This window comes from Pinus tabuliformis, chromosome 1_2, assembly GCF_031772625.1.
Source record: "Pinus tabuliformis cultivar Carrire ecotype Pingquan chromosome 1_2, CPIR1, whole genome shotgun sequence".
In the NCBI taxonomy this organism is placed as follows: Eukaryota; Viridiplantae; Streptophyta; class Pinopsida; order Pinales; family Pinaceae; genus Pinus; species Pinus tabuliformis.
Genome location: NC_142298.1, coordinates 58,031,325 through 58,057,281, shown reverse-complemented (window position 1 = coordinate 58,057,281; position 25,957 = coordinate 58,031,325). Strand labels below are relative to the sequence as shown.

The 25,957-nt window shown below is 39.3% G+C and overlaps 1 protein-coding gene across 2 annotated transcripts in view; it reads left to right on the top strand.

The window, feature by feature from the left end:
- LOC149204418 (uncharacterized) overlaps window positions 1-25,735 on the top strand; it is a 114,048-nt gene extending 88,313 nt beyond the window's left edge. For both annotated transcript variants that reach the window (XM_089393279.1, XM_089393278.1), the window contains exon 4: window positions 25,395-25,735. In XM_089393279.1, the coding sequence (XP_089249405.1) occupies window positions 25,395-25,438 (44 nt within the window). In that variant the 3' untranslated portion in view covers window positions 25,439-25,735. The remainder of the gene's footprint in view (window positions 1-25,394) is intronic.
- The last annotated feature ends 222 nt before the right edge of the window (window positions 25,736-25,957 follow it).

Genomic DNA, 25,957 nt, shown 5'->3' with positions numbered 1-25,957 from the left:
CAGGTACCGACCCGAATTATGGTGACTAGTTGTATGCTAAATGATATCCCATGTGTCTGAAGTACTGACTCGAATTATGGTGAGCACACACCATAGGTCTAAAGTACTGACTTGAACGATGGTGATTAGTTAATGTAGTTGATTTACCATGTTTCTGAAGCACTGACCCGAATTATGGTAAATGGTTGATGTTATTGGATCATTGATTCTGACCTGATTATGGTGATGATTTGTTTACCCTTTTCTTAGAAAAAATTGTTCATATGAAGAACATCTATCTAGTCATTATGAATACCTCCCTAGCTAAGAGGGAGTGTTGAATTTTGTAGCTATGGTCGGTCTTCATAATTTATATTTTAGCCTTTGTAATGTATAAAGAATTTGTAAGACATGTTCTTCATGTCATTTTGATTATTTAGCCTTTGAAAGAATTTATATAAGACATGTTCTTCATGTCAAATTTAAACAAGAAAATTTGAAATTTGAATTTTTGGCTCCAAACTAGTCAAGTCGACCCTCCCTCAAGTCAAGTCAGCCTAGTGAAGAGACACCCCCTTTCTGGATACGCAGGTCACTATATAAAGGCATTCAACCTCCTCGACAAAAGCACCATTCAACCTCACACAAGAAAGACAATTTTTGGGCATCCAAGCGAAGGAGAAGAAGAACAAGAAGGATGAAAAGAACGATGAAGATCTTATCTAAGTCACATGACACGAGGACACGAGACACGGAGGACACGTAAATACGAGTATTCAATACGAAACGCAGCGACCTGGAAATAGGACACGGGGGACACGTTTTATAGATATTTAATAATATATATATATGTATACCGAAATATAGTTTTTTATCCATATTAATTTGTGAAGTGAAATATTATTTGTTGTTTTCTGATGCAAATTAATATTTCATATCAACCCCAAGGCTGAAAGTTCATAGGAATCAGATCTGGGAAACATCTAGTAAGAGATGAAATTTTGGTTTTGCATTAATTGCCATAGACTGAAATTTCAACGGGATAGAGGTGAATTAACTTTCCCAAGGCCATTTTGTTTCTTCCTGAGAACATTGTTGATGTAATGGGTAATAAGAAAAACCCAGGATAGAGCTAAATCAGCCCAACGCTTGGGTGTCATTTCTGTTACAAGTTAGAATGAAGGTTTTTTTGTTTGTTTGTAAATCAGGTTATAGCTATGCTGCACTTTTAAAATAAAAGCTCCCAACCATTGCTGTTGCATTTATTGTGTTGATTTGCATCATGGGTGTTCAATGAGATTCGTTGGATCTAGTTTAAATGGCCAATAAATCTACTTCCTGGAGTTTGCAGTTATGGGAAAAAGCTTATAAACAACGCTCCCTTAGTGGCAAATCCATTTTCCCTGAGTTGTTTATCATGCAGAATTAAATAATGGTGCTTGTGGTTTAAAATATCACTTCTATGGCTAAAATCTATTGAATCCCCATGTTGTTTTGGCCTGTTGGTCACTCCCAAGCCTTTTTTAGTTTTTAGAAGCTACCACGATGCATCTTCTTGAACCTGCCTTTGCATTCCAAGACGATATCCGATTCGTTGAGTGTGTAGCCCCCAAGACCTGAGAGCTGGCCTGAATGTCTAAAGCAGTGTCAGAGGATTTCCTAAATCTTGACATTTGTCCTTGTTAGAGTAGGTACATCTCAGGGGACAATAGTTGGCATGTGACTTGTTAGTACCCTGAGGCATTCATTGGTGGTGGTTGAGGTATTACGTTTTCTGTGGAAGTTGGGCCTTATTTACCGATGATTCGGGCAGCTAGGCTTTAAATACATTTTTGTGCGGGGTATGTATTCAACCTGTCGAAAAACGTTAGGGCCACGTTTTATATCAACGAAATACGCGTTTTCCAAATGCAGGACACGAAGAAAACCGGCGAATACGTTTTCCATTTTCCAGGACACGATAAAAACCATATTCGACACGTATTAGGGCCGTTTTCGTGTCCAGTACGTAAAATACGGGACATGGGACCCTGGAGGACGTGTCCTGTGACTTAGGATCTTATCTCTCTCTAGACCTTGCACGTGACTTTCTGGGTTGCAGTTCCTGGACAGGCTGAAATTTTGGGCATTTTTTAAGCAACATATGATGGGCAGGTCGAAATTCTGGGTAGATTTGAGAGGGCCGAAGTTTTGAACGGTAGAAGTTTGACTTGACTAGAGGGCTACTTGACCAAGTTTGACCATAGCTTGTTGGATGTCATAGTTGACTAGCTACATTAGATGTATGTCTTGTTGAATTGAAGAATCTCTACGAAAAAGGTTGCTGGGTTTTCCCCCAAATGGGTTTTCCTAGTGTAAATCTTGTGTTCTCTTTGTGCATTGTGATCTCTATTATCTTTGTGGTTGACTTTTTGAAGTGTAATTTCTTAATGATAAATTGGAATTGTTAAAATAAGATCTATATCATTTGAAGTAATTATCAGTATTTCAGAAATTAGTGCTTGTATCTATTGCACTTGAAAACTTAACATGGAAGGTTAGATCTGTAGGAAGAAAGTCAGATCTGAGTAGAGGGTCAAATCTGCAAGAAGAAAGTCAGATTTGTGATCTGAAGAAGCAGATCTAGCAGATCGAGAAGCTGAAGCGTGGCTGTAGAAGCACTGGTTGCAAAGGACTGCAAGCAATCCAAGGACCGTGAGATAAAGGACAAGTTCAAGTATGCACTTGTTTTATTAGGTAGATTGAAGATCTAAAGGATCAGATCTCAAGCCCTAGATCAGTCAAAGGACAAACTATGTATTTTGTTGTAAACTGTTCATTTGTATCATAGATCTTAAGGGCCATGATCCTTGGTATGGGAGCCCTAGTGTTTTCTTGTTAATGGATTGACAAGAAGACTAATTTGGGCCAATATTGTTGTGTATCGTTGTTAATTTTGCTGTTGTTATATTTCCACTATGTGAAGTGCTTTTGTGTTGGGCTTCTCTAATGTGTTGTGTTCCTAGCTAGAGCATATACCAGATCTAGAGGGCATGGAAATTTCAACAATCTCAACTTTTACATGTTTTACATGGGTTTTTGGGAGTCATTCAAGACCTAGAGCTTCCACCATCCTAACCTCAAGCATTGTGTAAATAATCAAATAGTAGTGACTTGAATTGGGTACTCAATGCTTGAATAGATTCCTATTCAATCACCTTCCTAATCTAATATCTTTACAGTGCCAAATTGTTTTATAGTGGTTTTCCACATAGTTGTAAAAGTCTACAAAATCTATTGCGAAGGGAATGCTTTTTATGTTTTAATATAATAATCATTAACAAGAAATATGAGGAAGAATAGATGTTATAGACAATCATTTGTCACATAGACCCTTCATGGACCTTATTGCAAAATGAAATTAGTTATACGTAAGGTTCCTAATGCTAAATTGTATTTCTCTCATGTGTTGTTGCCAATAATAGAATTTCGCTCAACCCTTTTCTGAAATGCTTGAGCTTTTTCAGGATTGGCAAGTGTAAGGGTTGTGCATAATACTATATAGTTTAGTTTGTTATGATTGCAAGCTTGAAGCAACTACAAATTTTTATGTTGAATTCTAAATTTTTAATATTCTATCTACTATCTATCTATCTATAGACACACACATACACACACACACACATAGATTTAATTGTTGTCCCCAACCCACCGTCTACTGAAAGATTTGTGGGTGTGCTCTCGCTGTCTCAGGGATGCGTCCCCTCATACCTACTGTTATTTCATTCCAAAAACTAGTGCAACATAGGACATGTGTCAATGCATTGGGATATGTGATAGTGCATTGGGCAATGACAAGGATGCTGCATCATCACAACTACCACATGGACAACTCAAGAATGACCTGTTGCCTAGTTGGATGCCTTACTCATACACATGCATCATTATTCTTTTGTGGACCACACCTGGGAGGTTGTCTGAGGTGGTTGCGGACTCCTAAGAGGTGGTTACACAGGGTCACATGTTGTTATAGTAGTTATAATTAATGTGCCATTGATCACGTTATTTATATTGAGGACCACCCTAGTTGATGAGCATCATGCCAACCTACAACCTACATTGGATACTTACCTTGGATATTCCATGTGAGATGATATCATGCTTTGGGAGGTTGTTATGCCTTGAGATGATTGTTGCCGCTCAAACTAGAAGGGGTCCTAGGAGGGGTTCCTATAGAGCAACTACTAGGTCAAGTGGCAACAATGGGCTATTTGTTATAGTAGTTATAATTAATGTGCCATTGATCACGTTATTTATATTGAGGACCACCCTAGTTGATGAGCCACATGCCAACCTACAACCTACATTGGATACTTACCTTGGATATTCCATGTGAGATGATATCATGCTCTGGGAGGTTGTTATGCCTTGAGATGATTGTTGCCGCTCAAACTAGAAGGGGTCCTAGGAGGGGTTCCTATAGAGTAACTACTAGGTCAAGTGGCAACAATGGAGCAATAGCCCACTGTCACCTCAGCTAAAGCTCCCTACTCTTTACGGACTTTCACCGATGGAAGGAGTCCCGATATTATGGAAACCACTAAAAGTAATGTATCTATGGTGTGGTGGTAGTGATTTCAAATAGCCTATTCAAAGGAGAGATTCTAATGATAGGGATTGCTTGCTTTAAAAGCAAGATGAATGGCTCTCCAAGAACGGCTAGAAGGAGACCTAGACCTAGGGTTGAGGAGTATATCTGAATGTGAAGTGCCTTAGACCAAAGAATCCTAGAAGAATAGGGTTTCCAAGCAATCCTTGTGAAATTGGAGTGACAAGGTTGGGGACCACAAAGAAGCCCTAGTGGACCCAAACGAGGTCAACGATTTGGAGTGAAGCTTCAAACAAAGGGTCTTGACTGAGGGAGGAGAAAAGGACAAAGAGATAAGATTTGACCTTAATGTTTAACGCAATGATCCTTGAAGAAGCCACTAACAAGGTGAGACTAAGGGAGAATGGCTTTTGAACTAGGGCTTGTAAAAACTTGAGATTCAACAGTCGGAATGGCTTCAAATTTGGAGGACCTCTCAAGGACACACCAACGCAATCCTTGACCAAGTTTCATCAGTTTTGGATGGCTACAATAAATTTCATCTGATGCCCTTGGAGACACTAGGGTTAGGGCTTAACAAAAAGAAGAGAGGTGAGAAAGATTTTCGTTAGCTGATCACCTAGGACTAGACCAGTGCCTAGCCTATTGGGAGAATGGAATCAATGAGATTTGATGTTTAGAGATTCTTATACCCAATCAAGGAGTTCCCCAACAACTTCACATGGCCCTAGAGGCAGCGACTAGGCTACTAGGAAAATTTTTACTTCTTTGATTTTGCAATTAATGACTTACCAAGGCAATTATGAATAATCATATACCCCTAGGACATTCATTCACTATACTTTACATGAAACATACAAAAAACCTTCACAAAGACAAGATTCAATAAATTCGCATTTCATTAGGGCAGCTATTCCAACTTCATGAGTGAAAATTTCCATACATTATACATGTGAAAGAAATGAGAAATAGATCATGAACAAGACACAAGTATAGTGAAATTCTCCAATCATCAATAGAGACAAAAATTGAAGTTCCAAGATTAAAGACAAGCCTTCCAAACATCAAAATGCATCAAGATTCCAATTCGTCCATCAATCGGTCTAGCGAAATTATCCAAAAGAGATAATGATCCAAATCCAAGCGATGATCAAATGAAATGATCATCACATCAATATATATCCTCCTCAAAGGGGTTCAATTTGCCTAATAGGCCTAACAATGCCCCAACTAATAAAATAATGTGAAAAAATAATATAACTTGGTGACAAGCCCACCAAGCTAGCTCCATAATCCAAAAAATAAGCCTCTCGAGAGGGCAAAATGATAGATACAATAGTTCGAAGGGCCATTGAAGAGGCCTATTGGAGTCCAATGTGTGCCAAGATGAATGAATGAGCTCCAAACATAGCAATAAATGGGGTGGCCCCTTGATATCCAAGCAAATGACTTGTGGTGCCCCCAAGTGGCTATGAGGGGGCACAAAACATCCTCATGGGTCTCCAAATGGATCAATCAAGCCTGTACCCCATTTGTAAGGGTTGGAAGAATGATGCAAGCCCTCCCATTGTCTCCCATGGCGAGACACATCCTCATTTGGGCCCCTGGATCAACTGCCAAGTGTAGTCGGTTGGGCAAGCTGGTCCAGGTGCATCATCATCATCAAATAGGTGGAACACGAGCAAGCAATGAGTTGAACTGAAGGATCCCATGAAGTGGCAATCTGCTTTCGGCTATGGTGGAGGCCCATGGCTCTTAATGCTCACCTTACAAATGCCAGTATGACCCTCTGGAGGGCTTGGACCCCATATAGGGAGACCAAACCCAAGATGAAGACCCACCTACAATCCTGTATAAGATCCAATGCGTCCCCTCACCTTCCAGTACAACCAAAGATTAGTGCAATTGAGTAAATGAGCTTACAAATCATGGATCCAAGTGGACACTTCTTAGTGGCATGCCCTTCCATAATGGGCCTTAGAACGTACAAGTGTCTCCAAGTTCAAGAAGAAAGTTAATCAAGGACCCTATTAGGTGGTTTCAACCTCTAAGGGGGTGACATGTCCATGGTACATTCGTCAAATGGCAAGTGGCACGTGATATAATGATGGAATAGAGTGGGGCTAAAGCAACACAAATTATAGCTTGTTGACTTTAATTGTAAAAATACACAAAGGTATTTTGTAATAATATTTTATTAATATATATAATGTACAAGGATGATGAATGTTACAATGAGGCCCTGCTTATATACCTAGGCCGACGTCCTTTCATGTTGGGGCATGTCTTTTAGACATGCCTTTTCATTTAACTAATGATTATTTAAAAGAATCATCATTTGATTATTTATTATTTATATTTATTTATATTCATTTTTATTTTATATAATTTATATTCGTAACATTGCCCCTTCCTTCAAAAGTTTTGTCCTCAAAGCTATATCGCTGACAATTTCTTCCTCTTGCGTTTGTCATCTCGGTATATATAACTCCCTCAACTTGTATAAATTGCTGATAACATTGTCTTGAACCAGGGTTATCTATTTTTTTTTAAATAATAATAATAATATTATTATTATTATGACTTTTATTTGTTTATCTAAATAAATTGATTTATATATATGACTATATAAATTTTCTTAATATATATATATATAACGATTTCTTCAAACCGTGATTCGAATAGGGACGATTATTCAAATGGGCACATCTGTCGTTCCACAGCGTTTAACGCAACGATGACGAGCCAACAATGGAGAATATGGCACGCTGAGCCTCTAAACAAGGGGTCTCATGGCGCCATGAGCTGTCAAACGTGCCCTCGTCATTGCAATTCTAGTTACCGTGTTAGAATTAAATCTGGTCACTAACTAAGCTGCGAGCAGAGTTGCGGGGGAGCGCCCCCCCCCCCCCCTCGAACCCACTCCCGAACTGCGCTCCGGGCGGGAGCGGCTCGGGAGCGCGCTTCCGACTAAAAAATTTTCGTTCCATGCCAATTTTGGGAACGCTGTTGGAAGCGTCGCTCCCGGAGCGAAATTAAAAACTCGGGAGCAATCGGGAGCGATCGCTCCCGACCTTTAAAAAATCGCTCTGGGAGCGAATCGGGCTGCGCCGAGAGCGTTCTGACGGGAAAAAAATCCGCAGACGCCAAAAAATTATCAATTTAAAAAAAAAAATTGTTTTAAAAGCCCAATGGGCCAAAAAACATTTCATTATCACTTGAATGAGTTGAGAAGCGCTGGAGAGCAAGAGCAAAGGAGCGAGGAGAAGCGAGGAGCAAGCGCCGAGGAGCAAGGAGCAAGCCTGCAAAGAGGTAAGTAACTTAGTAATTTAGTTAGTTTAGTTAGTTTAATTTAGTTAGGTAGTAATTTAGTTAGTTTAATTTAATTTATTTAGTTTATTAACCTTATTTAGTTTAAAAATCATGAATCTACATTAAATTAATAAATTAAATTTATTAATCTAAATAAATTAAATTAATTTGCAGATTCAAAAACCTACAAATATCAAACACCATGGACCTGGCTATATTTCTTGGCATTTTCCTCTTCTTGGTCCCTTTTATGGTTATTATGGTGCTGGAGAGTAGGAAACAGAGGGGCCAAACTGAAGAGGGGGATGAAGAAGTTGGAGAAAGTCGAATTGATGAAAACCCTGGTGAGGAGGAGCTGGAGGAGGGTGAACATGACCCTCAAAAAACTAAACAAGACCAAACCCCATTGTGGAAATATGTTAACAGGGCTGAAACAGGGAGAGGGGGTGGAACCACTAAATTTCATTGCCCCCATTGCAACAATGATTACACAGGTTCATACACCCGTGCTAGAAGACACCTCTGCGGGAAAAGGCCATGGGATGGAGACAAACAAATAGGAATCAAAACTTGTCCAGCGGTGTCAGCAGCGGATAGAGCCAAATACATAAGGGAAGAGGAGGAAGCCCAATACAAATCAAAAAAATCAAGGGGTTTCTTTGAACCAAGCTCACAATCACAAAGAACTCCTTCAGCATCTTCCCAAGGCAGTGGATATGGAGGCACAGGGTCATCAGCTTTAAGGCGTAGAACCATATCAGATTTCCTTGATGAGGGGTGTAGGAATGATGTGGATTCAAAGGTTTACAGGTTTCTCTATGCATGTGGGATACCATTCAATGTTCTTTGCTCACCTTATTGGCACGAAATGGTTTTTGCCATAAATGATGCCCCTAAAGGATACAAGAGCCCTGGGTATGACAAGGCAAGAACCGTTGGCCTTGATCATGAAAAAGCAAATATATCACATTCTTTGAATAGAATGACAAGTTCTTGGACTGACCATGGGTTGTCCATTGTATCTAATGGATGGACAAATGTAAAAGGCAAGCCATTGATAAGTGTTCTTGCTGTGTCTGTTAGTGGTCCCATCTTTCTAACTGCACATGATTACTCAGACAAGTTCAGGACTGCCATCAACATTGTAGAAGCATTACTTGAAACAATTGACCATATTGGGCCATACAATGTCATCCAAGTCATCACTGATAATGCTCCTAATTGTAAGGCAGCGGGAGCAATTATTGAGGATAAATACCCCAACATATTTTGGTCTGGATGTTTGGTTCACACATTGAACCTTCTGATGCATGATGTTGTCAAGAACAAAAATGCACAATACCAATGGATTGGTGATTTGTACAAGAAAGGCAAACAAATGATAAAATTTATTGCAAATCATAGCAATACCCATGGCCTTTTCCGCAGTCACTCGAGATTGGAGTTGTTGAAGATTTCGAAGACCAGATTTAGTAGCTATTACCTCACCTTCAGGCGCCTTTTGAAGGTAAGAGAGTCATTGGCTAGCATGGTATCAAGTCCACATTGGCAGGTATTAAAGGAAAGGGCTACAAATGCAGCTGACAGGCAAGGTTTTGAACTGGTGGAGGAGGCCGCTCTTGATGGTCAGTTTTGGACAAGTGTGAGGCAAGTATTGGATTTCACCAAGCCCATTTATCACATGATTCGGTTTGCAGATACAGACAAACCAGTGATTGGCGAGATGTATGAGCAGATGGATACCATGTTGGGGCAAATAAAAGATATTGTTCATAACAGAGATCCTAACTTGTACAAACTGATTCACGATTGTGTGTGAACGGTGGAATAGACTTAATCTTCCATTACATTGCTTGGCGTATATCCTTACGCCAAAATACTACTCTACATCTTGGTTGGGCCAACTTGCACCAGGGGGTGGGATTAGGACCAAACCCCATTTAGATGCAGAGGTAACTAGAGGATATTTGGAAGCATTAGAAAAGTTGATACCTGACAGGGAGGAATGTGCAGCTGTGCGCCTTGAAATAGGCAAATATTTCAGTGGCACTGGTTTGTATGGTAACTTCCATGCAATGGACGACAGAGATAGATTTGATACTCTCACATTATGGGAAACATATGGCGGCCAAGGACTTTTGCCAAAATTGGCAAAAAATGTTCTCTCACAGGTTGTAAATACTTCTTCTACAGAGAGGTGTTGGAGCACCTACAGCTACATACATAATGTGAAAAGAAACAGATTCAATGAAAACCGAGCAGAAAGCTTGGTTTATGTGCACTACAACTTGAGTTTGTTGAGTCATTACTGTGATCGAGCTTATGAGGATACCACATATAAAATTTGGGACAATCACCCAGAGGATGACAATTTGGAGGATGGCATTGTACATCTTGAAGAACTGGAAGAGGAACTTGTAAGGGATGAAGATGAAGCAGTTGCAGTAGCCATGCCACCTCCACCTCCACCATCCAGTAGCAGTGCTCGAGGTCCGAGTCTTGTTCCTTTGCTGTCGCCACCTCCATCTACACCCTCACGTGGAGGTTCTAGTTCTGGTCATCGGTCTGTGCGGGAGACTCCTAGAAGACCACCACGACCTGCTTATACTCCTGAAGACTCTCGTGGCAAGGGCCACATGTAGATTTACAGTTTACTTGTCTTTTTTAGTTTCTATTAGACTTTAGTTTTCATAACTGTTGAGTTTTGAGTCCTTGACTCTTGACTCTTGACTCTTTCATATCATAATGATATTTTTTGTAAACAATATATCACTGTGACAATGAAAATTTGAAGTTTGAAGTTGGGCCTTGGCAATTATAACTCATTGGTAATGATTGTGAATTATGAATATGATGCTTCGTGAAAGACTAAAGTTGTTTCATTTCATTTCATTATTCATTTTTCATTTTATAAATTTATAACATTTCATATCATGTTAACAGTTAGAAGTTAGGACTTAGAAATATCTAAGATATTACTTCTTGTAATGGTTAAACTTAGTTACTTAGCTTACAAGTACAACTTTGGTGATCAATGATGATAAATGTTATTGAATTTTCACTTTTGTAAGCTTGAAGTTGAAACTTTAAGATTGAATTTGATGAATCATGATTCACGAGACTCAATATGTTGCAGTTGTAATATGTATTTTACTAACTTGTGGATGATGACGATTATAATTTCTAGATGATTGATGTGATATGGTTCAATGATCAATCTATGTTTTTTTATGTTTTTTATGTCTAATTCATCATTCTACATGTTCTTGTTGACATATATGTATCAAAAATTAAAAAATATAAAAAATATATATTTTTAAAAAATCGCTCCCGGATTCGCTCCCAAACCAGGAGCTTCTGAAAATGGTCGCTCCCGCTCCCGTTTTCGCTCCCGCTGCCCGCTCCTGCTCTCGCTCCCAAGCAACATTGGCTGCTAGCAACTTGAGTTTGAAGTCCGAACTCTCTAACATATCCACTATGTTCTCCAAAATTCTGTCACTGTTGAATGTCTTTATCAAATGCTCAGATTCAAAGCCTAAATCTTGAATTTGATGCCAGGCTTGAGACAAGGCCAGTATAGTAGAGTCACTGTGCCACTAGAGCTTGACGTCATTGGAAGAAAGCATGATCGAGAGCCGAGAAGGGAGGGTTCAGTTAGACCAAGTAAATCTACGCATGTATTCCTGACTCTGATATTAATGGGCTTATGATACGAACCGCTGAGAGTTGCACCTGACGATCAAGCGACCACAACAAAATTAAGAATTCATGGTTGAATCCACGGTTGTCATGGCCCTAGATAGCAACGAGAACATTCGCCACTTCCTGGGGCGGTAACACTTAGAAAATTTTCAGAACAACGCGATGGATGTGAAGGGGCAACTCATCGTTGATGTGCTGATGTTTTTTGTTTAACAAACAAAGAAAGATGTGAATCGCTCTTCCCTGCATTATGGTTCTCTGGGATGATTCGTTCTCTCTAGCAAGGTATTTCAAGAGGCTCAATGCACAAATCTCCAGTTTCTGGATACTTGCCGGAATATCGTCGACGGGATTGGCTAGAAGATGGGAAGTTATTTTAGGTTGTTGAATTAAAACGGGAATGCTTCCCTCTCCCACCATTGTTCTTGCGTGCTTCTTGTCAATCTTGAGAAACCCTTTGAGAGCACAAATGGCTGCGACCTTGTTATGCAATTCATTAAAGTTTTCAACGTTTTCTCTGATAAATTGGACATGTTTCTTGATGTTTTGTTCAATTGCATGAGGAGGAACTAGAGAAGAAGAAGCTGCAGTGAGAGAAGTAGAAGAAGAAGATTGTGATGGGGCGCCTTACATATCATCCATGGTTACAAGGCTCCCAAAACACACAAGTACACTATTGATTCGCAGAATGGAGTTTGTGTTTGGAACTGCAAACTATAACATGGTGGATAACCAGGGGTTCTGGTTTTGCACCTGGTAGGTGCCCTTGCAGCCTCTGCTGATAGAAGTTTTGTTTTTCCTTCAGATATAATAACAACCTCATCATCATTATGGTTTTCTCTATCTTCCTCTTTCCCATAATCCACTTTTTCTGTTTCAAATATGTCATCTTCATAATTATCTTCAAAAATATCTTCTTCGTTTGCTTCCTCCACATTTTCCTCTTCATCATCATCAATGTCTTCTTCCTTATTGTTATGATATTGTTCATCTTCTTGTTTCTCAAGATAGTCGTCATCCACATCATCTTCATCTGAATTATCATTTTGATCTACATGATCCTCATCCACATCAAGATCAACTTCATCTGGATCCTCAGCTTGATCGATATCATTTTCATATTCATCATTATCTATTACATCTTCATTTTCATTATCATCATTCTGATCAAAATCTTCTTCTCTTGCTTCACCCTGTTTTGTTTCTTCACCAACACTATCATCTTCCTTATTATGGATTTCTGCACAACTTTTCTTTAGACACGCTGTAACTTCTGCACATGATTTTTCTAATCGCTGAAATGCTTCTTGAATTTTACTAAACTGCTCAATGAATTTAGGGAGAAAACTTAATGACATATTGTGCGACGGATAATGTTCAAAGACTTGCATGGATCTGATACCACTGAAGCAACAAAACGTATAGCTTGTTGACTTTAATTGTAAAAATACATAAAGGTATTTTGTAATAATATTTTATTAATATATATAAATGTACAAGGATGATGAATGTTACAATGAGGCCCTACTTATATACCTAGGCAAGCGTCCTTTCCTGTTGGAGCATGTCTTTTATACATGCCTTTTCAGTGAACTAATGACTATTTAAAATAATCATCATTTGATTATTTATTATTTATATTCATTTTTATTTTATATAATTTATATTCGTAACAGGGGCATCAGGGGAAGGGGAGGCTAATTCCTTGCAGAACCAGTGGACAAATGTGGACCCGGATGGGAAATATGGTGAATGGGATTATAATGAGCGGATGGGAGCAATGTATATGGTATTGGGAAGCAGGACCACATAACCAATATCAGAATTTTCCATATAGTGGCATTCCTAAAGCTAACAACCAATAAAGGAGATCCCACAGGACTAGGATATAAGGTTAACCACCAAGTTGGATAGAGGAGACGAGTACAAACCAAGACCATTTTTTCCGTTGAATCCCCCCACCAATCCATGTCCAAAAGTGTCCATCATAAGTAAGCTAAAATACCCAACTACATAATGAAAAGCCATACCTTTGGGGTTGGGACGCCCACCTTCAAACATGCGATCATGACAAGTGGGCGAGGGAGCATAATGGCTAGCTCAGGTGGCGAAGATGGTGGCACATCGAGCTATCTGGTGGCTGTTGGCTGCCGACTAAGGACCATCTAGGAGAAAATATTGTCCTATGGGTGTCACCCACATGTGGTGGGTAACATCTGGCTCCAACTGGGACATGATCTCTCAGTAGAGTGCACAAACGTACTCGAATGGGGAGGTCATGAGAACACCAACAAGGTGAGACCTAGGGAGAATGGCTTTTGAACTAGGGCTTGGAAAAACTTGAGATTCAACTGTCAGAATGGATTCAAATTTGGAGGACCACTCAAGGACACACCAACGCAGTTCTTGACCAAGTTTCATCAATTTTGGATGGCTACAATATATTTCATATGATGCCCTAGGAGACACTAGGGTTAGGGCTTAAAAAAAGAAGAGAGGAGGTGAGAAAGATTTTCGTTTGGTGATCACCTAGGACTAGACCAGTGCCTAACCTATTGGGAGAATGGAGTCAATGAGATTTGATGTTTAGAGATCCTTATACCCAATCAAGGAGTTCCCCAGAAACTTCGCATGGCCCTAAAGGCAACGACTAGGCTAATAGGAAAATTTATACTTCTTTGATGCTGCAATTGATGACTTATCAAGGCAATTATGAATAATCATATACCCCTAGGACATTCATTCACTATATTATACATGAATCATATGAAAAACCCTCACAAAGACGAGATTCAATAAATTCACATTTCATTAGGGCAGCTATTCCAGCTTCATGAGCGAAAATTTCCATACATTATACATGTGACATAAATGAGAAATAGATCATGAACAAGACACTTACAAGTATAGCGAAATTCTCCAATCTTCAATGGAGACAAAAATCAAAGCTCTAAGCTTAAAGACAAGCCTTCCAAACATCAAAATGCATCAAGATTCCAATTCATCCATCAATAGGTCTAGTGAAATTCTCAAGAAGAGATAATGATCCAAATCTAAGTGATGATCAAATGAAATGATCATCACATCAATATATATCCTCCTCAATGGGGTTTGATTTGCCTAATAGGCCTAACAATGCCCCAACTAATAAAAAAATGTGCAAAAATAACATAACTTGGTGACAAGCCCACCAAGATAGCTCCATAATACAAAAAATAAGCCTCTCAAGTGTGAAAATTCCTACACTCAAAGGAACCCCTACTGCAGCGCATTTGAATCTACTTCACGTACTTGATTTTTAATATACATTAACCAAGTTATTCTTTTGAATATTGAAGCAAATACTTCTGTAGCCTACACTAATTAAATGTTTGATCTCATGAAACAGAATACAGAGCAAAGAACAAGATACATAGGACACACTTATTTTTGGACACAATAGTCCCCGGAAAAACCCAATGCGGGAAAACTGGTGCAACAACTCTAAGGGTTTATTATTATGCAAGAGAAATATCTTGAATAAAAATCTAGGATGCTCATCTAGCAATCCTTTACAGAGAAAATACTGGCGGAAAATCTGAGTGAGTTTTACCTCACTTCACCCGGCAGAATTCTGATTGATTCGACACAACACTGGCTAACCCCGACTATGTCTGCGCTGACTTTGCGTCAACCCTGCGTCACCTTCTCTGCCCTCTACATCAGCTCTCTCGGCTGTTCCAGCAGTTCTGGCTGTTCCGACAGTTCTGGATTCTGCGTGATAGGCAGTTTTTTTGCTCTGTGCTGACCCTTCTGGCTCTGCGTGGGCCCAGATTGGCCCAACATCAACTCTCCCGGCTACTGTGCTGCCTCTCTGCAAGCTCTCTCTGCCGCTCTGTCAGTATTCTTCGGAAAGTCCTTCTCCCAGATTCTCTCTACCCCTCTGCTGCAAGATCTCCCCAATCGATTTCCTTCCTAAGAACTTCTCACCTCAAAAAATCGATTTCCTCAATCTCTCTGTGTGTTTCCAAATGAACCCCAAGCCTCCATTTTATACTTTTCCTGTTGAGTCTTCAACGACCGAGATTAAGTCTCTAATCAATGACTAAGATTAAAACATGACTTGATTTGCCTTCTAAATCATTCTCACCCATATTTTGATTAATACCCATTAATATTTTAATTTCCCTAAGTTTAGACTTAGGAACCCATTACAAATATTAATTATTTTAATAAAATACAATCCAGGTGGAATTTCACCAAACTGTTTATGGGTTCTTTAGAACGCATGTGCCTTAGCTTCTCTGGCAATTTTCAAGGCTAGAGCACTTCTGATGCTACCAAAAACTAACACTCCCTCTTAGCGAGGAAAGTGCTCTAGCAACATTGTCTAATTGCATGCTGCTCTGTTTCTGAAGCACCTCCTTTCTGCACTGTCGCTGCCACCAACACTGTGCTGTTGCTGCTACTGTACTGCAGCGCATGACACTGCCACTACCACTGCTGCATGTGTACTACAATTCCTTCTCAAACACTACATTTGCTATGTTGCTAGCACTGCCACTGTTAACACTGATTTCGTACTGCAACTCAGTTGCTGAGAGAAGCAATTGAAAAACATCCAAAATTAGTTGAACTTAATTGTGTTCAACATAATACAATGAATGTTGGAATCTAACTGTCGCTGATTCTGACCCTTTGAATCTTCTACGCTGTTGTTGACTCCTGCACTGTGCCAACTGCACTGCTGCCAACCTTGCTTTGCGTTGATCAATCTTTGGTCCCCAGCTACTGTGTATGTCCTCTAAATACTCGACTGCATCATCTGACACTAAGTGCATCTCGCTACTGCTAAATCTTGGGCTCCCGTAGCAAGGAATTAATCCAAAAGGTGGACTCCTCAAGGATCCTTCCAATATGTAGTCCTCCCAAATACAGCTCAATATCGCCCCATCTCCCTCCTGGAAATGTGTGGGCACTCATGGCAAACTCATCCTCGTCAATCTTTGCTGAAGTAGCCTTAGGATCATGTTTCTCATTCTTGTCCTTTTTCTTCAAAGGACACTGGGATGCATAGTGGCCCATCTCCCCACAATTGAAACATTTCACCTTCGAAATGTCCTTTCGTTTCAGCTTCTGTTGTACCTTCGATGCTAGAGCTACGTTCTCCTCCTCCTCCTTCGTCTTTGTGCCACTCCCACTGTTGCCACTGAGGTTGACCTTCACTAGGTCCCTCCTTAACTCCTGTTGAAGAGCCACCCACATCTCCTCCCATGAAGGTAGTTTTTCTCTGCCCAATATGCTTTGGACGAAAACTTGCCATTCATTCGAGACTCCATTTAGGGCTATCCTCACCATTGCGGTTGGCTAAGGAGTGGACCCCATTGCAGCAAGCTGGTCTCTAGTGTCCTAAAGACGCTGAAGATAAATGTTCACCCCTTCTCTCTGCATCAAAGTCTGTTACAACTTCTGATGCAAATACATCTTCTGTTGTTCGGAAGAGCCTTCATAGAGAGAAGACAAGGCTTCCCACATTTCTCGGGTTGTATCCTTGCCCTGCAAGTGTGAGACCACATGATCTCGAACTCCATCGAGAATGAGCCTCTTTGCCTTCCCCTGCTTGGCCTTGTTCTTCTTCTTTTGATCGTTGTCAACAGGAACAACTGCAACACTATTGACGCAGGCCTCTAGATCATATTCCTCCAGAACAACTAAGATTCTGGTCTTCCATATGACATAGTTGGAAGCACCTTCCAACCTGTCCTGATCTCTGAGCCCATGCGATGCCATCTCACCCAACTGTCGAACTGAATCCTATAGTCGCTGCCAGTGTTTTTAAAACCGGAACCGGTGACCGGACCGGTCCACCTAATGAACCGGTTTACCGACCAGAACCGGTCTAACCGGGACTGGTTTGGTCTAAACGAACCGGTTTTTAAAAAATACATTAAATAATTAATTTTTAATGAAACAAAACTATTTTTAAGATGTAAAACCATGATTCCAAGCCAATAGATTCCATCCATGGTCCATTTGGTAAAAAATGGGCTTTCCAGTGGCCTTTTCCTTGTGTGTAGTCTGTCAGAGACTGAAGTATATTTTCGGTGATTGTTGGTTTGCCAAGAGTCACTGACAGTTTTTACAGGATAAGTATTCAGTGTTGCATCAGTTTGACATTCATTTAAGGGCTGCCTTATTTGGAGTCTGCCAGTTGGGCTGTTTATCTCTTGTCCATTCTGTGTTTTCAGGGATCTGTCATTGTTTGAGTATTTCTCCTTTTCCACTGTCAATCTGTTTTTGAGAATGAAGTTAGTTCATTTTATGCCTTTTGTTGTGGTGTGATGAGGTATGCCATCAGCTTCTGGCTAATGGCGCGTTATTGATCGTAGATGTTAAAACAAAAGAGTCCACAACATACTCTGATTTTATTTCTGTTTTAGTTTTTCTATGGAAGAGGATATGATGTTCATTCTATATAACCTTCCACATTTTGTGCTACTGTTTGGAAATACTTTTCTGCAAGTGTAAGATTATTTTTTGATTTTTTTTTGAGATGACTAAATAGAATTGTTGCTCAAGGTATTTTGCATGGTAATTACTAAATACGGACATGATTTTCAGTATATAAATTGGTGTTGCTTACAATGCCATTACAAATCAGAGGTATGAACAAAGTTTTGAGCTTTTACAGGATATTCTGAGAAGCTGGTATGAACAAAGTTTTGAGCTTTTACAGGATATTCTGCGCTTTTTGTCATGTTTCGGTGGGCTGTCCATAAACCGGCCGGTTTTGACCGGTTAGGGCCAGATTTTGGGCACAGGAGGGAGCTGACCGGGTTTATTAGGCCGGTTCGGACCGGCCAGCTATCTAACCGGCCGGTTTGACCGGTAACTGGTTTTTGTGGCCGGTTTTTAAAACTATGGTCGCTGCTTAGCACTGTTCAGCAAGTGAGAAATTCGAACTTTCTGGCGGAAAGTTCTATGAGGAGAAAATTCCCCTTCTACGTGTCTTTGTTCTTTTCCAGTGGATTTCTGCCTCGGCAGAAACTGCGCCCTTCAAGCACTGCGCTGAGGCTCTGCATCACTCCCTCTGCCTCTGCAAACTCACGAACTGGAAATCGTACCTCTCTGTCATCTTACTGAGAGAGATTTCCTCAGATCTGCTTCCCGGCAAGGACTGCACAATCCCTTCAAGGGGATTCGAATTACTGCCAAGTGCAGCTTTCGGCCTCACTGCTCAGTACTGGATCTGCTCTTCCTGTTTCAAAATCAATGCTCGATACCATGTGAAAATTCCTACACTTGAAGGAACCCCTACTGCAACAAATCTGAATCTACTTCACCTACTTGATTTTTAATATACATTAACCAAGTTATTCTTCTGAATATTGAAGCAAATTACTTTTGCAGCCTACACTACTTGATTTTTAATATACATTAACCAAGTTATTCTTCTGAATATTGAAGCAAATTACTTTTGCAGCCTACACTAATTAAATGTTTGATCTCATGAAACAGAAAACATAGAAAATAACAAGATACATAGGACACACCTATTTTTGGACACAATAGTCCCCAGAAAAACCCAATGTGGGAAAACCGGTGCAACAACTCTCAGGGCTTATTATTATGCAGGAGAAATATCTTAATACAAATCTAGGAGGCTCATCTAGCAATCCTTTACAGAGAAAACACTGGCAGAAAATCTGAGTGAGTTTTGCCTCACTTCCTTTGGCAGAATTCCGGCTGATCCGGCACAAGACTGGCTAACCCCAGCTATTTTTGCGTTGGATCTGCGCCAGCCCTGTGTCACCTTCTCTGCCCTCTGTGTCAGCTCTCCCAGCTGTTCCAACAGTTCCTGGCAGTTCCGGCAGTTTCGACAGTTCTGGATTTTGCATGACAGGAAACTTTTCTGCACTACACTGGCCCTTCTGGCTCTGCATCAGGATTGCGTGGGCCCAGACTGGCCCAACGTCAACTCTCCTGGCTACTACGCTGCCTCTTTGCAAGCTCTCTCCGCCTCTCTGTTAGTATTCTTCGGAAAGTCCTTCTCCCGGATTCTCACTGCCCCTCTGCTGCAAGATCTCCCCAATCGATTTCCCTCCTGAGAACTTCTCACCTTAGAAAATCGATTTCCTCGATCTCTCTGTGTGTGTTTCCAAATGAACCCCAAGCCTCCATTTTATACTTTTCTTGTTGAGACTTCAACGACCGAGATTAAGTCTCTAATCAACGGCTAAGATTAAAACATGACTTGATTCGCCTTCTAGATCATTCTCACCCATATTTTGATTAATATCTATTAATATTTTAATTTCCCTAAGTTTAGACTTACGAACCCATTAAAAATATTAATTACTTTAATAAAATACAATCCGAGTGGAATTTCACCAAATGGTTTTTGGGTTCTTTCGAACTCATGTGCCTTAGCCTCTCCACCAATTTTCAAGGCTAGAGCACTTCTGATGCTACCAAAGACTAACATCAAGGGGGCAAAATGATAGATAGAATAGGTCGAAGGGCCATTGAAGAGGCCTATTGGTGTCGAATGTGTTCCAAAATGAATGAATGAGATCCAAACATAGCAATAAAGGGGGTGACCCCTTGATATCCAAGCAAATGATTTGTGGTGCCCCCAAGTGGCTATGGGGGGGGGAGCACAAAACATCGTCATGGGTCTCCAAATGGATCAATCAGCTTGTATCCAATTTGTAATGGTTGGAAGAATGATGCAAGCCCTCCAATTGTCTCCCATGGCGAGACACATCCTCATCTGGGCCCTAGATCAGCTGCCAAGTGTGTGGTGCAAGAGTGTAGCCCGCTGGGTAAGCAGGTCCAGTTGGATCATCATTGTCAAATAGGTGGAACACGAGCAAGCAATGAGTGGAGCTAAAGGATCCCATGAAGTGACAATCTGCTTTTGACTATGGTGGAGGCCCATGGCTTTCAATGCTCACTCGGCAAATGCCAATATGACCCTCTAGAGGGCTTGGACCCCATATAGGGAGACTAAACCCAAGATGAAGACCCACCTGTAATCTTGTATAAGATCCAATGTATCCCCTCACCTTTCTGTACAACTAAACATTAGTGCAATTGAGTAAATGAACTTACAAATCATGGATCCAAGTGGACACTTCACAGTGGCATGCCCTTCCATAATGGGCTTTAGAATGTACAAGTGTCTCCAAGTTTAAGAAGAAAATTAGCCAAGGACCCTATTAGGTGGTTTCAGCCTCTAAGGGGTTGACATGTCCATGGTACATCCGTCAAATGGCAAGTGGCACGTGATATAATGATGGAATGGAGTGGGGCATCAGGGGAAGGCTCCAAGTCACATGCCATATTACAAGGGTAGTTATGATAGGGGAAGCCCACACTTAGTGTATGAATGTAGGAGGGAACAATCGTGGTACATGAGCTACCTCGACCTTTGTTTTTCCACCCTTCTTAGGCTCCAAGGGATGAGAGCATGATATGCAAGATAAAGTAGTGAATACTCTCCTTAAGGGGGGCCAATTCATCGCCCATCAGGGGTTGGGACAATCGTGGATTCTTTAATGATGAAAGGGACCGATATGAGGGGCCCTAAGAACCAAGGTGATGGCCATAATGATAGGGCTAGAGATCATGTTTGGCTTTTGCCCTAGTGTTAAATTTGTATGTCCCAACCATCTTTTGCGTTTTATGATGCACTTCCTATTGAGTGTGGCCAAATTATGCTTTTTCCTTTCCTTTCAGCGGCATCAACCTCTGGGGCATCGTTCAAATCCCGACCCAAGGTGTGGATAAGGGGAAGGGGAGGCTAACTCCTTGTGGACCTAGTGGACAAATGTGAACCCGAATGGGAAATATGGTGAATGGGATTATAATGAGCAGAGGGGAGCAATGTATATGGTATCGAGAAGCTAGACCATGCAACCAAAATCAGAATTTTCCATGTAGTGGCATTCCTAAAGCTAACAACCAATAATGGAGATCCCACAGGACTAGGATACAAGGTTAACCACCAAGTTGGACAGAGGAGACGAGTACAAACCAAGACCATTCTTTCCACTGAATCCCCCCACCAATCCATGTCCAAAAGTGTCCATCATAAGTAAGCTAAAATACCCAACTACATAATGAAAAGCCATACCTTTGGTGTTGGGAGGCCCACCTTCAAACATACAATCATGACAAGTGGCGAGGGAACATAATGGCTAGCTCAGGTGGCGGAGATGGTGGCACTTTGAGCTATTTGGTGGCTGCAAGGGGTTGCCCACTAAGGACCATTGAGTGAAATGACTTGCAATTTTGGCATCAAAATCACATTTGAAGGTTTTTGTTGTTGTTGTTGTTAAACTGGAATGATAATTTATTTAGATTTGGTCTTTCATTGCCACTATTACATCAGACACAACTATTTCATAAATGCTACATGCGGGCCAGTTACAACATGTCTCCGGAGACTTGAACCAACGCAGTTGGGGAACAAATTGTTCACCAAACTACTTGAGCTAAGATCCTTTGACCTCATGTTTGAAGCTTGACATCTAGGTTTTTGAGCTCATATTTTCAGGTCTGAACTTGTCTATGGTAAGATTGGCATGCCTTGTGGCATAATATCTTCCATAAAATCACATATGAATGCATAACATGTCTTGATCATTCCAGATCTTGGGCACCTATGATAAGGGTTTGATGATTTACATGAATGATTTAACTTTCAGTCTTGTTTCATTCATTTTGGAAACGTTCTGGCATATTTAACATCTGAAATTACCTGTCTAACCAAATCGATGTAAGAAATAGTGCAACAACCTAGTTGATGGTGCTAATGTCACACTGTTTTGAGGTTTCTAATAATAGTTTACTGCAGAGTTTACTGTCTCTTCCCAAATCTGAATGGAAAACGTTCTGAAACTCATGAACTAGGCACTTAAATGGTTAAACATTCCTCTGCTTATGCAAAGTCACAGAGTGTGTATATAATGGTCATTGCTGCTTCCTGCCAACACTTGTGGTACCATTTTCACTGCTTAGAATAATATTCATGGCGGTTTTTATCTCTGGACTTTAAATGATGGTTGATTTGCTTTGAGCACTGTGGGTATTTACTATCTACTTGGCATAACCTTATTTGCTTGTCACCTTTGAATGCTAAATTTAAATGATGATAAATCTGCTCTAAGAAGCCCGGGGTATCATGTGGATCGTTGTCCCTTTGATTATAATATGCTTTCAGTATATGATGGCAATCGTATCTCGAATGGTGGCCTTTTTCATGGTATTTCTGGATATTGTTGACAGCTGAATTTCACACTTTAAACATTCATTCTCATGGTTAAGATAACACACTAGTAATCTCTTTTAAATGACATAATTTGGCTCACATTGGATGATAATACTGTGCTGATGTCTTCTATAATGTTGATACCTGGGAGTTGAGCAACACTACGTGGCATAATTTCATCATTGTTTCGGTGCCTCTTACACCGTCTTTCATTTTAGAAAACACATGGTAAAATGCTCTGAAAATTGTTAAAGGATCACTGTTCCGATGGTTATAATCCGATCTAAACATACAGTGGCATATTCACTATTTTTCTTTCTTACATTTGGAATGGTCACTGTTTACATTATGCAATCTCACACCCTAAGCACACAACGGATCTCTTTACTCATGTTTAATAATACACATTGAAGATCACTGTTGAATGGTATAAATTGGGCTTACATTGAATAGGTATCACTGTTCAATCATATGCTTTGGATGTTCACTGTCCTCAGTAGTTATATTCTACTCTTGAATAATGTGGTAAAGGCTGCCTAAATGCTAGTGTCTCTTACGTTTTCCGAGTATTGTTGACATCTAAATCACATAACTGGCAACAATAACATACTAGAGATCAGCTTTGAATGGTATAACTTTGCTACAATTCTGCTGTCCTAAAACAGAGTTACTAATTGGCATGTAATCTCATGTCATTTGGTCTCATGATGATGTCTACAAATATGGTGAATGAATGGTCTATGACTTGTGAATGTAATTTAGGATCTACTTCCCAGTGTTATTTTTCCATTGGACACATGTTTCATTAGTATCACATCTTGTATGACATGGCATAATGCTTTGAGTTTCATGGGACAGTTGAACACTCTTGTTACATTTTGATGGCAATTTATGGTACATGGTTTATTGAGTAAAATACTTGTTTCACTTTCCAAGCATAACTTGTATAAACTCATTTTTCTAAGATTAATCTCATTTAAAGCTTGTTCTTAATTAAAGATTTGATCTACTTACTCGTTCACGAGTGAACTTGTTTTGTACTCTTTGGAGAGTGGGTAGTGCGAATTAACCTAGATCTAAAACCAAGCCAAGTTAGAAGAGCTCCCCTTCTTTACTTAATGACCTAGCTTAGCTTGACACTTGGGCATTCCCCCCTTGATTAGTATCCTTCTCCTGAAGTCTAAAGAGTGGGGCAAGGCCACCAAGGTGACAATGAGTGGTTTGCTTGAGAGTTGCCTTTGGGCTCTATCGTTGGGGTTAGGACATTTCCCTATAAGAGAGAGTTTGAGTGGTAATAGAAGGCACAAGTGTCCTCAATGAGGCTCGTGCCTTAAGTAGCATACATTTACCGAACTCGTCTCCTTCTATTTAAGTGGAATTAATGGTTGAAAACATGTGTTTCCTTTTAGGAGGTCACATGTTCCAATCCATAGGGGGTAGTTTATGTACACCTTCATAATATTTAGTAGTCATATCACTATGCAAAGGGTGTCCCTTGTCCCACAAACAAGGGGGTCTCATATTCTAATCTAGTGTCTAACTCAACTATGACCTTAAAATTAGATTATCATCATCATCACCATCATGCTTTTTCCCCTCTCTAGGACTAAATTACCCTTTGTTTTTAACTCTAAATGTCTGTCTTTAGTATATATGATATAATTATTGAACATCTTCATTCTCCTTTATGTGAGCAAACACTGGAGAATATTTTAGTAACATTCTATCATAAGTTTTGTATTTTTAATGATAATAAATAATGGCATTGTGATTTTTATTTTACATCATATTATTTATACAATTTATTTCATATAAATGTACATTTAACATACTTGCAACTCTTTTTATTTAATATAATATCATTTTTATATTTTTAATTATATATTATTTTTATTATTTTATATAACTGCACATTTTTTTATCTGCAACCCTTTTTATTAATATAATATGCTTTTTTTAATGTGTCTTCGATTAAATTAGCTTAACTACCCTTGGGTTTAGGCAATACTTTTTGAACATCACCATCAAGGTTTACCATACTTGCAACTCTATTTTGTTTAATATAATATTATTTCTCTTTTTTGGTCTAACTTGCCTTGTGTTTTTAGTGTTTTTAGCTATGAATGCCTTTTTTTTATTATGTTACTACCTTTAGGTGCAGGTACCTCACACTTTTTCCCATCCTTGATGTTGAAAGAGGTTTAAGATTTTTTTTTAATATCATTCATCATAGTTTATGCTTCTAGCAATAATAAATAAATCAATCAACTGCATATGGCCTTTGGTACTTCACACATTTTGAACATCTCTATCCTTGATGTGGAAAGAGGTTTAAGAAATTTCTTTATGACATTCTTCATAAGTTATTCTTATAGCAATAATTACGTAAAGCCACGCATGGCCTTTGATTTGATGATATCGCATATGTTTACAATGTGAAAATGAGACAAGTAGCATATCACAATTTTTATTTAGACCAGTGGTATATGAATTTTCTCGTTTTGACACAAGTATAGGTTTTCAACCATATTAAGAACACTAATTTTGTTGTTTGCACAGGGGATCGTGGGACTTATATATTTAGCCTTTATCTATCTCAATAAAGATGAAGGTCCCAGACGAAAGACAAATGCGAAAGATCCCTCCGTCGATGAAACGTTAGAGGAAGCAAGAAAAATTATGGACAAGTACAAATAGTTTATTTAGTTGCATTTTGTACTGTATGTTTATTTTAATTTTGTGAAACAATATATCCTGAAATGTCATTACACTATTCGTTGGAACTTGGATTTTGAAATATGTGATAATATAATAAACAATGTGGTTTTACAAAATAGCAAAACCATATATATAAAAAAAATTGAGTTTGTTCTTAAATTCATTTTTCTATTTTTATATTATTGAAAGATTTTTTTGCTCTTTTAAATAGTTTAGAATTTGAATATTTAATATTTATTAATTATTCTTTTAATTAATAAATGTGTTTGATTTTTTTATAATAATTGTAGATTTAAAATATAAATAAATTTATTTTAATATAGTTAATAATTTTATTTATTTATTTTTATGAATAATATAATTTACCACATTACAAAAACTTAAGAACTTAAGGGAATAATGCC